This window comes from Nannospalax galili, unplaced genomic scaffold (assembly GCF_000622305.1).
Source record: "Nannospalax galili isolate Female #2095 unplaced genomic scaffold, S.galili_v1.0 scaffold737, whole genome shotgun sequence".
Taxonomy (NCBI): domain Eukaryota; kingdom Metazoa; phylum Chordata; class Mammalia; order Rodentia; family Spalacidae; genus Nannospalax; species Nannospalax galili.
In genome coordinates, this window is record NW_008341172.1 from 1105422 (window position 1) to 1117924 (window position 12503).

At 39.3% G+C, this 12503-nt stretch overlaps 1 protein-coding gene across 1 annotated transcript in view; it reads left to right on the forward strand.

The window, feature by feature from the left end:
* Positions 1 to 12503, forward strand: part of Gmds (GDP-mannose 4,6-dehydratase) — a 710626-nt gene that overhangs the window by 310965 nt on the left and 387158 nt on the right. Inside the window, exons 5-6 of the mRNA XM_008836670.2 lie at positions 9360 to 9552; positions 10234 to 10338. Coding sequence (XP_008834892.1) covers positions 9360 to 9552; positions 10234 to 10338 — 298 coding nt within the window. The remainder of the gene's footprint in view (positions 1 to 9359; positions 9553 to 10233; positions 10339 to 12503) is intronic.

Here is a 12503-nt window from a genome sequence, read left to right on the forward strand (position 1 = left end):
TCACACATATATATTATATATATTATATATATCAGTTTCTCATTAGGGTGTTACCTATCATAAAAATCCTTTTGTATATTTCTCCCCCAGCTTAAATAGTTCTTTCTCAATACTCAATTCTGGAATTGACTTACTGTCCTAGTTTGTTTCCCCATTTCTGTGACAAAACACTCTGACCACTACAAACTTGGGGAGGAAAGGGTTTATTGAGCTTACATATCCCAGGTCACAGTTCATCAGGGAGCCCCAGGTAGGAACTCAGGGCAGGAACCTAGAAGCTGGAGCACAGGCCATGGAGAAATGCTGCTTACTGACTAGCTCCCCTGGCCCCTGCTCAACCTCCTTTCTTATTCAACACAGGCCCACCTGCCCAGGGATGCCACCACCCACAGTGGGCTTGGCCCTCCCACATCGCTCAACAATCAAACAGTTGCCCCATGGACATGGCTATAGGCCAGTCCAATAGAGGCAATTCCCCAACTGAGGCTCCCTCAACCCAGGTGTGTCAAGTTGACACTAATGCTGTCCGGCACACTTATTATATGGTTTGGGGGAAGGGAAAGGTGAAGCAAAGTGGAAGCAAAGAAAGGAAAATAGCTTGCTGCCCACATAATCTGATGATGCTGGGGCTTCTCTTGTAGTTGATTCACTATTATACACTTGCTTAAACCAATTGGCACCAAAACTAAAAGCTCTTTAAGGCAAGTTATTGAATGTGGTTCTACATCTGTCTGCACCAGTCCTTCATTATGGAAACCTGAGACTTCGCTCTTGACCTCAGGCCTTATGGTAGATTCTCAGACTCATTAACTTTGAGCTACTTTTCATTTTTCTGTTCAGTTATTTTGCATGTTGACTTCAAGAATTATGAATTATTTAGATGCTAACTCAGTGCTCTTCCTACTCCAATGATGTAGTAGTGATTATTCCAGATTTGATTATAGGGCTCCTTAAAGGAAAGGAGAGTTTCCTTTCCTTTAAGTAATGAGGAATAGTGAGTGATGAGGACAGTAATGTAATGTTATGTATTTGCTGTGCTTCAGCCCCCTATATCCAAAGCAAGTGACTTTTTACTTTGTGTAGAAAACACCCCAAATTACCTTAATCTGAATGACAACATTGAATCTTAGTCATTTGAGGTTATCTTCAACAAGTATATTTTTGTATACATTTTTATGATTCTGGAGATTGAACCTAGGAACAAATACATTTAAAAAATTTTATGTGTATGAATGTTTTTTCTGCATGTATGTATATGTACCATGTGTGTGCGTTCTGTGGAAGCCAGAGGTATTTAATCCCCAGAAACTCGAGTTACAGATGGTTTTGAACTGACATGTGGGTGCTGGGAACCAAACCTAGGTCTTCTCTTCTTGAGGCATGGTCTCACTCTTTTTGTATAACCCACACTGACCTCAAACTTTTTACCTTCCTGCCTCCTGCCCTAGTCTCTTATGGAATGCTGGGATTACAGGCATGTATCACCATACCTGGCTCACAAAATGGTGTTTTAGTTTAATATTTACTTTCAAATAATTTTTATTAAAGCAAAGTTTTTGATTTTAGTTAATATTTGTTTTACTTGCAAGAGCAGTTTAGGAAAGGTTTTAAGGAATAGACTGGAGGTTCTTGGAGGATATTAAAGTAGCAAGGAATTATTACTCAAGCATTAACACTGAACTAGGAAAGAAAAAGTTTCAACATTTTAGGAATGAAGATCACTAATCATTACTCCATTGGGGCCACTGATCTTCCTTATGTTAGTGAGAAGCCCCAATGATTCAGAAGGTATTACAGTGAGATTGACTTCCAGAGCAGAACCTGAACACTTATCAAAAGAAAAAAAAAATGTATTGTAATAAAAGTATAGCATATGTGCCTTTTCACTATTATTAGTAGGTTTCAATTTTCTTTTTATGGGCAAAAATATAAACTCATGAAAATATTGTTTATTGAACACATATTTCTGTGTCTTGTTTTCTAAGCACTCAGGAGGGAAGATGGGAAGGCAGCACTCTACAATGTGGGGCATGGAACCGACAAAGGCAGTGTATAGGGCAGTTACTCTCATGGTCCATGTACCATGGAATTTTTACCTTGTCCTATGTAATGAGAGCCCTTAATGGATATACCTTTTCATTTACTTTTGAGCTTATAATGTATAACGAAGGTATCACATGTGTGGGTTGTGTCCTGCCCCCCAGGAATTTTTCATATTATGCTAATAGGAATGGTGGCCCCACCTCAGTGTTGGTCTAGGCTGGGAGCCAAGCCTTTCAGACCTGGAGCACAGCATATTGTGAGAAGACCATTCTCAACCTGTGTAGTCCTCTGCTCAGCCATAGCCATTATGGACTCCCTGGGGTCCCTACATAAGCTGCAGACACCTAGATGAACCAGTTGCTCTAGAATAAAATCTATTTACATGTATTTAAACAGACCTCTCCACTCCTGAAGCACATGGCCAGTGTGTTTTTCCTCCTTCTGCTCATTCTGATCCCATTCCCCCCCACACACACGTACACACACACAGTGCTACCGCTAGAATATCTTGCAGCCCTGTACCTACTTCTTGTGTGGCCATCTCCTCCACTGGCTCATCTTTGATTTTTCCTTTTTAAGTCTCTTACCTCCTTGCTCATACTATGTGGCCCTCTCACACTTAGCAGTCCCCTTAGCATCCTTTTGTATCCTCTTCCTGCCTCTTCTCATCTGCACCTGCTTTTCCTTACCCAGTTCTAGCAAAACAGATTTGTGTCTGGCCCCAGCTGCTAACTAAAGACTAGCCCTCTGGCTCCTGCTAACCAGGATGGAAAGCAATGTTTTATTGTTGCTTTTCTAGATTAATAACTTTCCCTGGCAGAGGAGCTGTAAACAGTACACAGTGCAGCTGCTTATGTGGTCTTGGGCATTTTCCACTCAAGGTGTCATGAGCTTTCTCTCTTGTAGAATCAAATATTAGAGGAAGCAATTTTCTTGTCTTTGGTTTTGTTTGACTTCATTTACTTCTTTCAGTGACATCACTTTCTCTGAAATGATGTGTAGGCAAGAAACTTTGGTTCATTAAGGAGGGAGGGAAGGAGAGAAAGAGAATGTACCTATGTACGTACGTGTTCATGTATGTCCAAATTGGACTTTTAACCCCTGTATTTGGGTACCACACAGGCCATTTAGAGAATCATTCCTATTTTTTTGTTTGCTTTTTAAAAAGATCATGACTTATAACTCAAATAACTGAGGATAATCATTGGGATATTTTTATATCTATTTATTTTCTTGTGATACAGGAAATTACTTCCATCTTAAATTGATGAGAGCAGCCAGCTTTGCAATTGAACTGTGGTTTACTGTCTTCCTTTCATTATTAAGACTCTGTGGTTCCCCAAGGCTTTACTATTCTTCCCTGTGGTTTCTAGGTAGTGCCTTATTGGGAAGCCTCTACCCAGTGGTCTTTGTATTTCAGTAGCCAGCTTCTCCCATCTCTACATCATCAGGGCTAAAAATGGATCTCCTTTATTCTAAATTCTTACTCTTTGCATAGAGCACCATTAATCTTTGTTATAATTGCTATGCCAAAGCTTAACAGTGTGTTATCTGTTCTGTTCTTCTAAATTTTAGACATCACTTCAGTACTTTTCACTTACTGAGCCTCTATTATTTTGATAACTCATTTTCATTTTTATTTGTTTTTGTGACTTTATTTTGATATTTGTGTATCTGACATTAGTTTTCATGCTGTCTTCATTCAAGTACTGTGCAGGTAGGTGTGGGAAACATTGTAGGCAAGATGAAAGCCTGTTCTCATGAGCTCACGTCTAAATAGGAAGCTAGGAAATAAATATAAACAAACAGATACCATAAAAGACTGTAATGAAGAAGAAATGATAAAGTGGGTACATACAGAAGAGAGTAGCACTGGCTTGCTTTGGAGGAGTAAGAGACCTGAAAGTTGGCAGTGGTGAAGGATGGTGGTAGAGAGAGTCCCTCCTTTCACTGTAGGGACAGCAGAGGAAAGGCCTCAGGAAGGAACAGGCTAGTACCAATGTGAGAACAGCCATGTCCAGAGAGGCCAACTGGATCACTAGAGAGGCCCAAGTTGTGAGGACAGTAATTGAAGTGGTTGAGGCCACGGTGTCAGTTTCTGTGAAAGGAACACTGGGGAGCTAGGGTGATGTGGTAAGAATGTTTAGATCTCTGTGACTGTGAAGGAAAGGAACAGATGGAAGGTTCCTAGGTTCTGTTTTCAGCAGGGATAGGTCCTAGGTTTCACTTTGAATGGATGCTGTTTACACAGAGAGGGAGGCAGAGGGAAGAGGAACTTAGGAAAGAACATTTTGAATTCTATTCAGCCAAGATAGTACTAGGCAGGGCAAGTAGGTAAAGGAATGCTTAAGTCTTAGTGGTGGTGAGATGGTGAGATGGTGAATGCCTTGGTCACATACCTAGGGGGTGGGGAGAAGGAGAAAAGCTACCCTTCTGCATACACTGAGCCCTGGGCCTGGAACAGAAATGTTCTATACCTGGTAGAACAGTGTCACAGCCTGGACTGTTGTGGCCAATGAAGTGGGAGATCTGAAAAAATGTGGGGATACTGAAGCCAGGTGAAGAGGTATCTCTGGAAAGGGAGTAGGGTGGTGTTTTGTATGCTTGGGCTACATTGTTCTTTCATATCAGTCAGGTTTTGTCTATTCTCCTTACCATGTGAACTATGTTTCCACTGTTCACCAAGTTTCCATGCCCCTGAAAACTGTAGCTGTTTTTTGTGACTCTAGTCCCTCATTTAGGACTTTTTTCAACTTTGCAGTGGTATAAAACTTACATAGACCCTGTCTCAAAAAGACCGAAAAAACAAAAAACCAAAACCAAAAAACTTATATGCATTCAGTAGATGAACTTGGCTTGTGGGATTTTTTTTGGTTTTGTTTTCTTATTTATCTTTTATTTATTCTTGGACAGTTTCATACATGTATACAATATAGCTTTTTAAAATTTACCTTTTTGAGATTTCATACATTAGTACTGTATTTATATCAGTACTTCTTCCTCTCCCCCTCCAACTCCTCCCATCCCCCTCTATTCCTTTTCGAATTTATGACCTCTCTAATTGTTGTCAAATATATGTACATATGTGTGTATATGTGTATATGTACATATAACCTACTAAATCCAGTTAGCGCTGCTCATATGTACATGTGTTTAATGGTGACTAGCTGGAATTGGGTAACCTATCAGGGAGTTCATCCATCCCTGGAAAAATACTGATTATTTTTGCAACAGATGGTGACTGTTACAGAGATCTACAACAATAAGTGACCATGGAGTGCCCAGCCCCAATTAATACATGTAAAGCACAGCCATTACACCCAAGGCTCAGGGCACATCACAGAAGAAGGGGCAGAAAGATTCTAAGAGCTAGAGAATCAGAGTGCCTGCCACTGGATAGCATCTTTTAGACATGGCAGGAAAGCTGCACCCATGAAATCTCAACAATATAGTTGCCGAAATAAGACCTGCGTAGTGACAACACCAGTTGACGTGAAAATGTGGATAGGGGAAAATTCATAAGGTCCCACTCCTAGATGAAGAGCTACAGATAGACAATAGAAGCTGAACTTTGAATTTTTAATTTAGGTCTTCCACTAGGCTATTGATATGGTGTCCACATCGTATCTCCTGAGCACCAGCAGCCCTGAAATCTTCAGTGGAAACCACCATCACTGTAGTGCTGTGTGCTGTGCTGGGATGTGCAGTAGGTGGGGCATATTAACTATGGTTCCAGTTGATGATGGGTTTATTGGGTTGTAACCCAACATAAGTTGAGGATCACCAGTGTTGAGGAAATAGATAAGTAATGATAATTTTAAAACATTACTCACTTTGGCTATCAGATATAATTGCAGTTTTATTTCATAGGACAGAGATAGTTTCTATAAAGTACCAGATAATATTTTCAGCTTTGTGAGAAATCTGTGTAGCAACCTTACTCAACTCTGGTTATAGCGCAAAAACAACTATGGGAAACATGTAAAAGAGTGGATGTGACTGTGTCCTATAAAACTTTATTTCTTAATGGGAAGCAGGCCAGGTTTGACCTATGGGCTGTAACTTTCCAGACCCCAGTGTTTTAAAAATCATACTTGTAACCTTTAAAAGTTGACTATTAAGTACTGTTTTGATTGGGGGTGGCCATTTAATTTGTTAGTTTATGCTAAAAATATTTTTAAAACAATTAATCTTTTTATCTTCCAATCTCATCCTCCAAAATTTCTACTACCAACCATATGTATTATTATTGATAGAGATATGTAAAAATTATGAGGAGATAATTTGTTTTAAATTATAGACAGATGCCAGGTGTGGTAGTGAACACCTTTAATACCAGCACTTTGGAGACAGAGGCAGGCTGATTTCTGTGACATAAAAGTCAGCCTGGTCTACCAGGCCTGCTGGGGAGACCCTATCTTAAACAAACAACATCAACAAAAAATGCAGACAGGCAGCCTCCCTCCCTCCCTGGAATAGCTCCATCTGTATTTGCTAGCTTCAGCCTTACTGTTGTTAATACTCTTCTATGACTATATCATTGGTTAAGTAGAGCAGGTCTCCCTTACCATATTTCCTAAGTCTGAAAGGACACTTGGATCACCATGAACACAGTACATGGAATGTCTTCTACACATTCCATTCACCATAAGTGGAGCATGCCACACTCTGCTTGCTGTTACTTTTCTGTTTCTGATTAAGTGCTTACCTGTCTTTCAAACTGAATCATGCATTCATTCATGCTGCCTAGAGTAATATCATCCCCATACTGAGAACTTAGATAATGTTGTTTGTATAGAGCTGTTGGCACTTCTGTCCTGATGCCTTCCTCATATGCATGATCTTAGCAACATAGGGCCAGGGCTTTCCAGAGAACAAACTCCCTGTGCCCAGACCATTCAACAGGACAGTAAGAACCTTTCAAAAAATGATGCTGGGACAATTGGCTCTCCATCTGCAAATAATGAAGTTAGACCCCTAATTACACACAAAATTAATTCAAAACTGATCTGTCAACATAGAATAAAACATTTGAGCCCATCTTCATTTTCTTTGGTTGTGGAAAATATTCCTAAATATGACATGAAAGGCATAAATAACAAAGTAAAAGGTAGATAACGTAGACATCCTTGCTTCATAGGACACCATTAAGAAAATGAAAATATATTCCTCATAATGGGAGGAAAAGATTGCATATGTCTGATAGGGGACTTGTATTGGAACACAGGAAGAACCTTTATGCCTCAATAAAGAAAAGACAAGTAACCCAGTTTTTAAATGGGCAAAGGATTCAAATACACATTTCTATTAAGAAGATATTGACAGGTGGTCAATAGTGATGAAAAGATGCGCAATATCCTTAGTTCCAGGGAAATGCATATCAAAACATCAGTGAAATGGCACTTTAAATCACAGGCATGACTACAATCAAAGACCACTAAAATTGTTGATTAGGATGTGGACAAATTAACATCTTAGCAATGGTACATCAACTGTGGAAAATCAATCGACAGTTCCTCAATATGTTAAACTGTTACAAAATGCCCCAGTACTTCCACACTTCCACTCCTCTTCTGTGTGTGTGTGTGTGTGTGTGTATGTGTGTGTGTGTGTGTAAGAGAGAAAATTATGAGAAAGAAGCTAGTTTCAAAAGCCTACATGTTGTATGATTGTAGAAATGTCTATAATAGGTACATGTGTAAAGGAAAAAGCAGATTGATTAGTGACCACCCAGGTCAGTGTCGGAGCTGGGAGCTGGAGAGTAAATGTTGATACCTGCAGAATCTTTGAGGTGGTGAAAATGTTCTGGTGAGATGATGATGGTGATTGCATAATGCTGTGAATTATGAAGACCATTGAATTGTAAACCTTAAAATGGCAATTTTCATAGTATTTCTATAAACTGTTTTATGGGGAATTTTATGTACCTGTATGAAATATTATTTAAAAAGAATAAAATGGGAGACCAGGGAGGGAGATGGCTCAGTGGGCTAGAGTACTTGCTGTGCAAGCAAGAGCACCTGTGTTCAAATCTCCAGCACCCACAGAAAAGCCATTCATGTCTTTGTATACCTGTAATCCCAGTGTTGTGGGAGAGTGGAGAGAGGCGGATCCTGAGCACTTGCTAGACAGCCAGTCTAACCCAAAAATTGAGCTTCAGGTTCACTTTGTCTCAGAAAATAAGTTGAAAAGATATAGAGGAAGACATATAATGTCCTCCACCGGCCTCTGCTTGAAGTTGTCTATACTTACACGTGTTCATACTGTGTGTGCTCAAGTGCGCCGCGCAGAGACTAAAATAACCCCATATTTGCCTTCGTTGCTTTGAAAGATTGCAAATGAAATGTATGATCTTTCTTTTATATTTCCTGGCCAGCCCCTGATCTCTACTCATAGCCCTAGAAGACTCAGGGGTAGTAGGCAGAGCTACTCAGAGAACAGTTATCCAACTTCTCACAGTGCCATGTATACATGTACATGCCACAGATTCTGCTTAAGGGACACTCCTGACCAGTAAACAATGAAGGCCAGTGGCCTTACCCCTTTGAGAGGTTTTTGCATTTGAATTAATTCACAAGGCAGTGAATACACAAGTGATAGTTTTCAGCCTCATTATTTTAGATGATTTAAAATAGTTTTTTTTATTTTGTGTAGAAATTATTTAAGAAGGAAGCCTATCGGTCGTATCTATTTCATTTTAAAACCACTTTGAAAAACTGTTTCAGTACCTTCCTAGAAGTCAGTTCACACAGTAGCATTTTGCTGCATGAATTGTGCCCTTTTTTTTTGAACTGTGCCTTTTTATAAAGTTAAATACTTTATAGACATTACAGTTATTCTTATATTCTAATTTTTAAGAAAAGAAAGAAAAACAGTTCTTTCAAAATTCAATTGTTCTCTATCTTTGGTGTGCACCAAAATCAGTTGCGACTCATTTGGAACCTGTTTTTTTTTTCTAAACCCCTCCCCCAAGGAGTTGGTTCACACTGAATTTTTAGTGAATAACCTGAGGAACAGAGCTTTGCCCCTGATATAAAGCTTCCCAGGGATTCAGCTCCAATGAGGAGGTAATACACAGGTGTTAAGTTGTTCTTTGCATTACCACAGGTGATGGATGGGTACTGAGATATTCTCTAGCGATTTGACATTAAGTTCATGACATCCACCCTTGAAATTCTGTTAGATTTTCTCACCAGCATAACATTTCACAATGTGAAACTGCTGTGGTTTGATGTATGGTTCCCCGCCCCCCTCTTGGCAACAGAGTCTGTCAGCGTTGTCCATCAATGTAGCCCATCTCTGCCCTCTCTCTCCAGATTTCCTTTGATTTAGCCGAGTATACTGCAGATGTTGATGGAGTTGGCACCTTGCGGCTTCTGGATGCAGTTAAGACTTGTGGCCTTATCAACTCTGTGAAGTTCTACCAGGCCTCAACAAGTGAACTTTATGGAAAAGTGCAGGAAATACCCCAGAAAGAGACTACACCTTTCTACCCTCGGTCACCCTATGGTAAGGACATGTACCCAGCCACATGCACTATTCTCTGTGGTGTGGGGATGTTTCTGCTCTAATTCTGTATGTCTCACTGCTAAAGTCATTTGAATATGAGATTGACATTGAGATAGACTAAAGTGAAGAAACTTGTTGAGAAGCATACTTTATGCATTACTGCTTTGCCTCCAGGTGAAATTACCACCTCACTTCACCAACCCCTGTTCATTCAGCCCTTCTATATAGATCACTTTAAAAGGAAAACTAGACCCAATATGCTGAAGCAATGAGATTTGCGTGTGTGTGTGTGTGTGTGTGTGTGTGTGAGAGAGAGAGAGAGAGAGAGAGAGAGAGAAACAGACTTAAGTGGACTTGATGTATTGAACACAGGATAGCTGAATCAGATGGTGAAAAAAGTGATATAAAAAATATTTCACTGGGCATAGTGGCACATGCCTTTAATCCCAGCACTTGGGAGGCAGAAGCAGGTGGATCTCTGTGAGTTTGAGGCTATCATGGTCTACATCGTGAGTTCTAGGCTACAGGGAGACCCTGTAAAAGTAACAACAACAAAAATATTTCAAGGTAGGAAGTTATGGGATATTTCCTGATAAGCATGATTGATTGGCAAGCAACATTTGTTTTGACCTTTGATTTGTATTTGCCATTTTGATGTATTATTAAGATATTTTTCAACAGGAGCAGCCAAACTCTACGCCTATTGGATTGTGGTAAACTTCCGGGAGGCTTATAATCTCTTTGCAGTGAATGGCATTCTCTTCAATCATGAGAGTCCCAGAAGAGGTCAGTGAATATATTATTGTAAAAGAAAAGTTTAGAATTTAACAACAGCAAAAGGTTATTTGTATATTTTGTCAATGTTCTATAGACTGAAAATTTTTACATCTATTTCTGTTAAAATGTTAAAAATGTCAAAGTAGTAAATGAGGTGGAAATCTAGCCTTAGTTTATAATCAAGTTTGTTTTATTAATTCAGTATGAAAAACTGGACAGTGTTCCAATTTTACCAGTTTCATTAGTTGTTTTCAAGTATGAAATTTCCATGTTAATTCAAAGAAATAAATTAATTAATGGTGGTTCCTAGACTACATTCCTATTTATTAGACTCAACCAGGTGGACAGTCAGTGTCTTTTCTTGACATGTCATTAAATAGATGCCCAGAAATTACTGTTTCTAGAATATAACTTAAAAAATTGAAAATCAGTTCCTTAGCATTATCAGTTTCAAGACTTTTTTCCACCAAACTTTATTTGCTTGCATTGGCTTAATTGTCTTTGAAAATGTTAGCAGCATCATAGTTGTTTTCAGCATTGGGTTTTAAGTAAGAAACTGTACGTCCATCACTATTTCTGATTTAGTGAAGCATAAGAAATCTTAACCTTAACCAGGCCTTTCAGTCTGGGAATTAGAACCCACAATCTCATGTATTACATGCTTTACAAAGTAAAAATGATCTGTATAATCTAAGTCCAAGGCATTTTATTAAATTTAACTGTCATTTAGTCTTAGAGTCTGAAAATAAATGAGATGCCCAATATTATAAGTTGTTTCTTGCCCAACAACTAATACTATAACTAATAATTATAACTATTTCAGTGAAACTTTATGTGACTGTATACTCATCTAATTAAACCGGTAAGTCATGAAGAAAGATTAAAGTGACAGACAGGTTTATAAAGGCATCTTTAGCGTCAGTGCATTTTTATTTTATAATTGCTTAAGTTAACAATTCCCATGATGGCCTGTTAAAGCATAAGATGCCCTCCTGTCATCTCTGATTCCAGAGCCACAAAAACCCCCACATTTCTTTAATTAATTTTGTGGTTCTGGGTGTTGCTAGTAGTAAGGAGGAGTGAAAAGGAAGATTTGGTTGTGCCTGCCTGCATCATCTGGCCTGTGGGGCGCTCCAGGAATCTGCTCAGTGACTGGTAATGCTGCTTCTTTTCTCACAGACATGCTTATAAATATCATTGGGTTTATGTATTCTTCCTCCTCAACCTGCCCCACATCCCAATAAAGGGGTAAAAGTTGCTGTGAATCAGAGTAAGTGAAGAGAAAAGCCTTCTGAGATTGCACAGTAACAAGATAAATTAAAAGATAATATCCCTGCTAGTCCTCTATGTGTACCTCCTGTGGTAGTAGTGGTGTGTGTGTGTGGAGGGGTCAATATTGATCACTTTCTGATTTTAAAAGAATTAAAGTAATATTTCTTAATTTAAAAGAAAAATTTTAAATGGTATAAGGAGAAATGAAAAAGTTCCTTCCCCTATTTATATTAACTTTCCTATTCTCAGAGCCACTATTAACAATGCCCCAGAAATGTCCTAAATGTCTTCAAACCCACAGGGTTATCCTATGTGTGTCATTCTAAACTTTGGTGTCTGTTAAGTCTTTGGTAAAAACTTTATGAAAGGCCAGGTGTGGTGGCGCACACTTTTAATTCCTACACTCTGGAGAGGCAGAGGCAGGCAGATCTCTGTGAGATTGAGGCCATCCTAGTCTACATAGTAAGTTCCAGGCTAGCTGGGGCTACAGGTGGACCCTGTCTCAACAAAACAAAATGAAACAAAACAAAACAAAGAACAAAACTTAATCCTGGGCTAGGGAGAAAGCTCAGCAGGTAAAAGTGCTTAACATGGAAACCTGAGAACCTAAGTTTGATTCCTGGAACCCACTGTGAAAGGATAGAAATAACTTCCAAAATATGTCCTCTGACCTCCACACATGTGCTGTTGAATGCTCATTCCTGCCTGTACACACGCACACACACATACACAGCAATGAATAAAATAATAGTAAAAAAAGTTTTCAGGAGCCAGGCATGGTGGTGCACGCCTTTAATCCCAGCACTTGGGAGGCAGAGGCAGGTGGATCTTTGTGAGTTCGAGGCCAGCCTGGTCTCCATAGTGAGTTCCAGGACAGCTGGGGCTACAGGGAGACCCTGTCT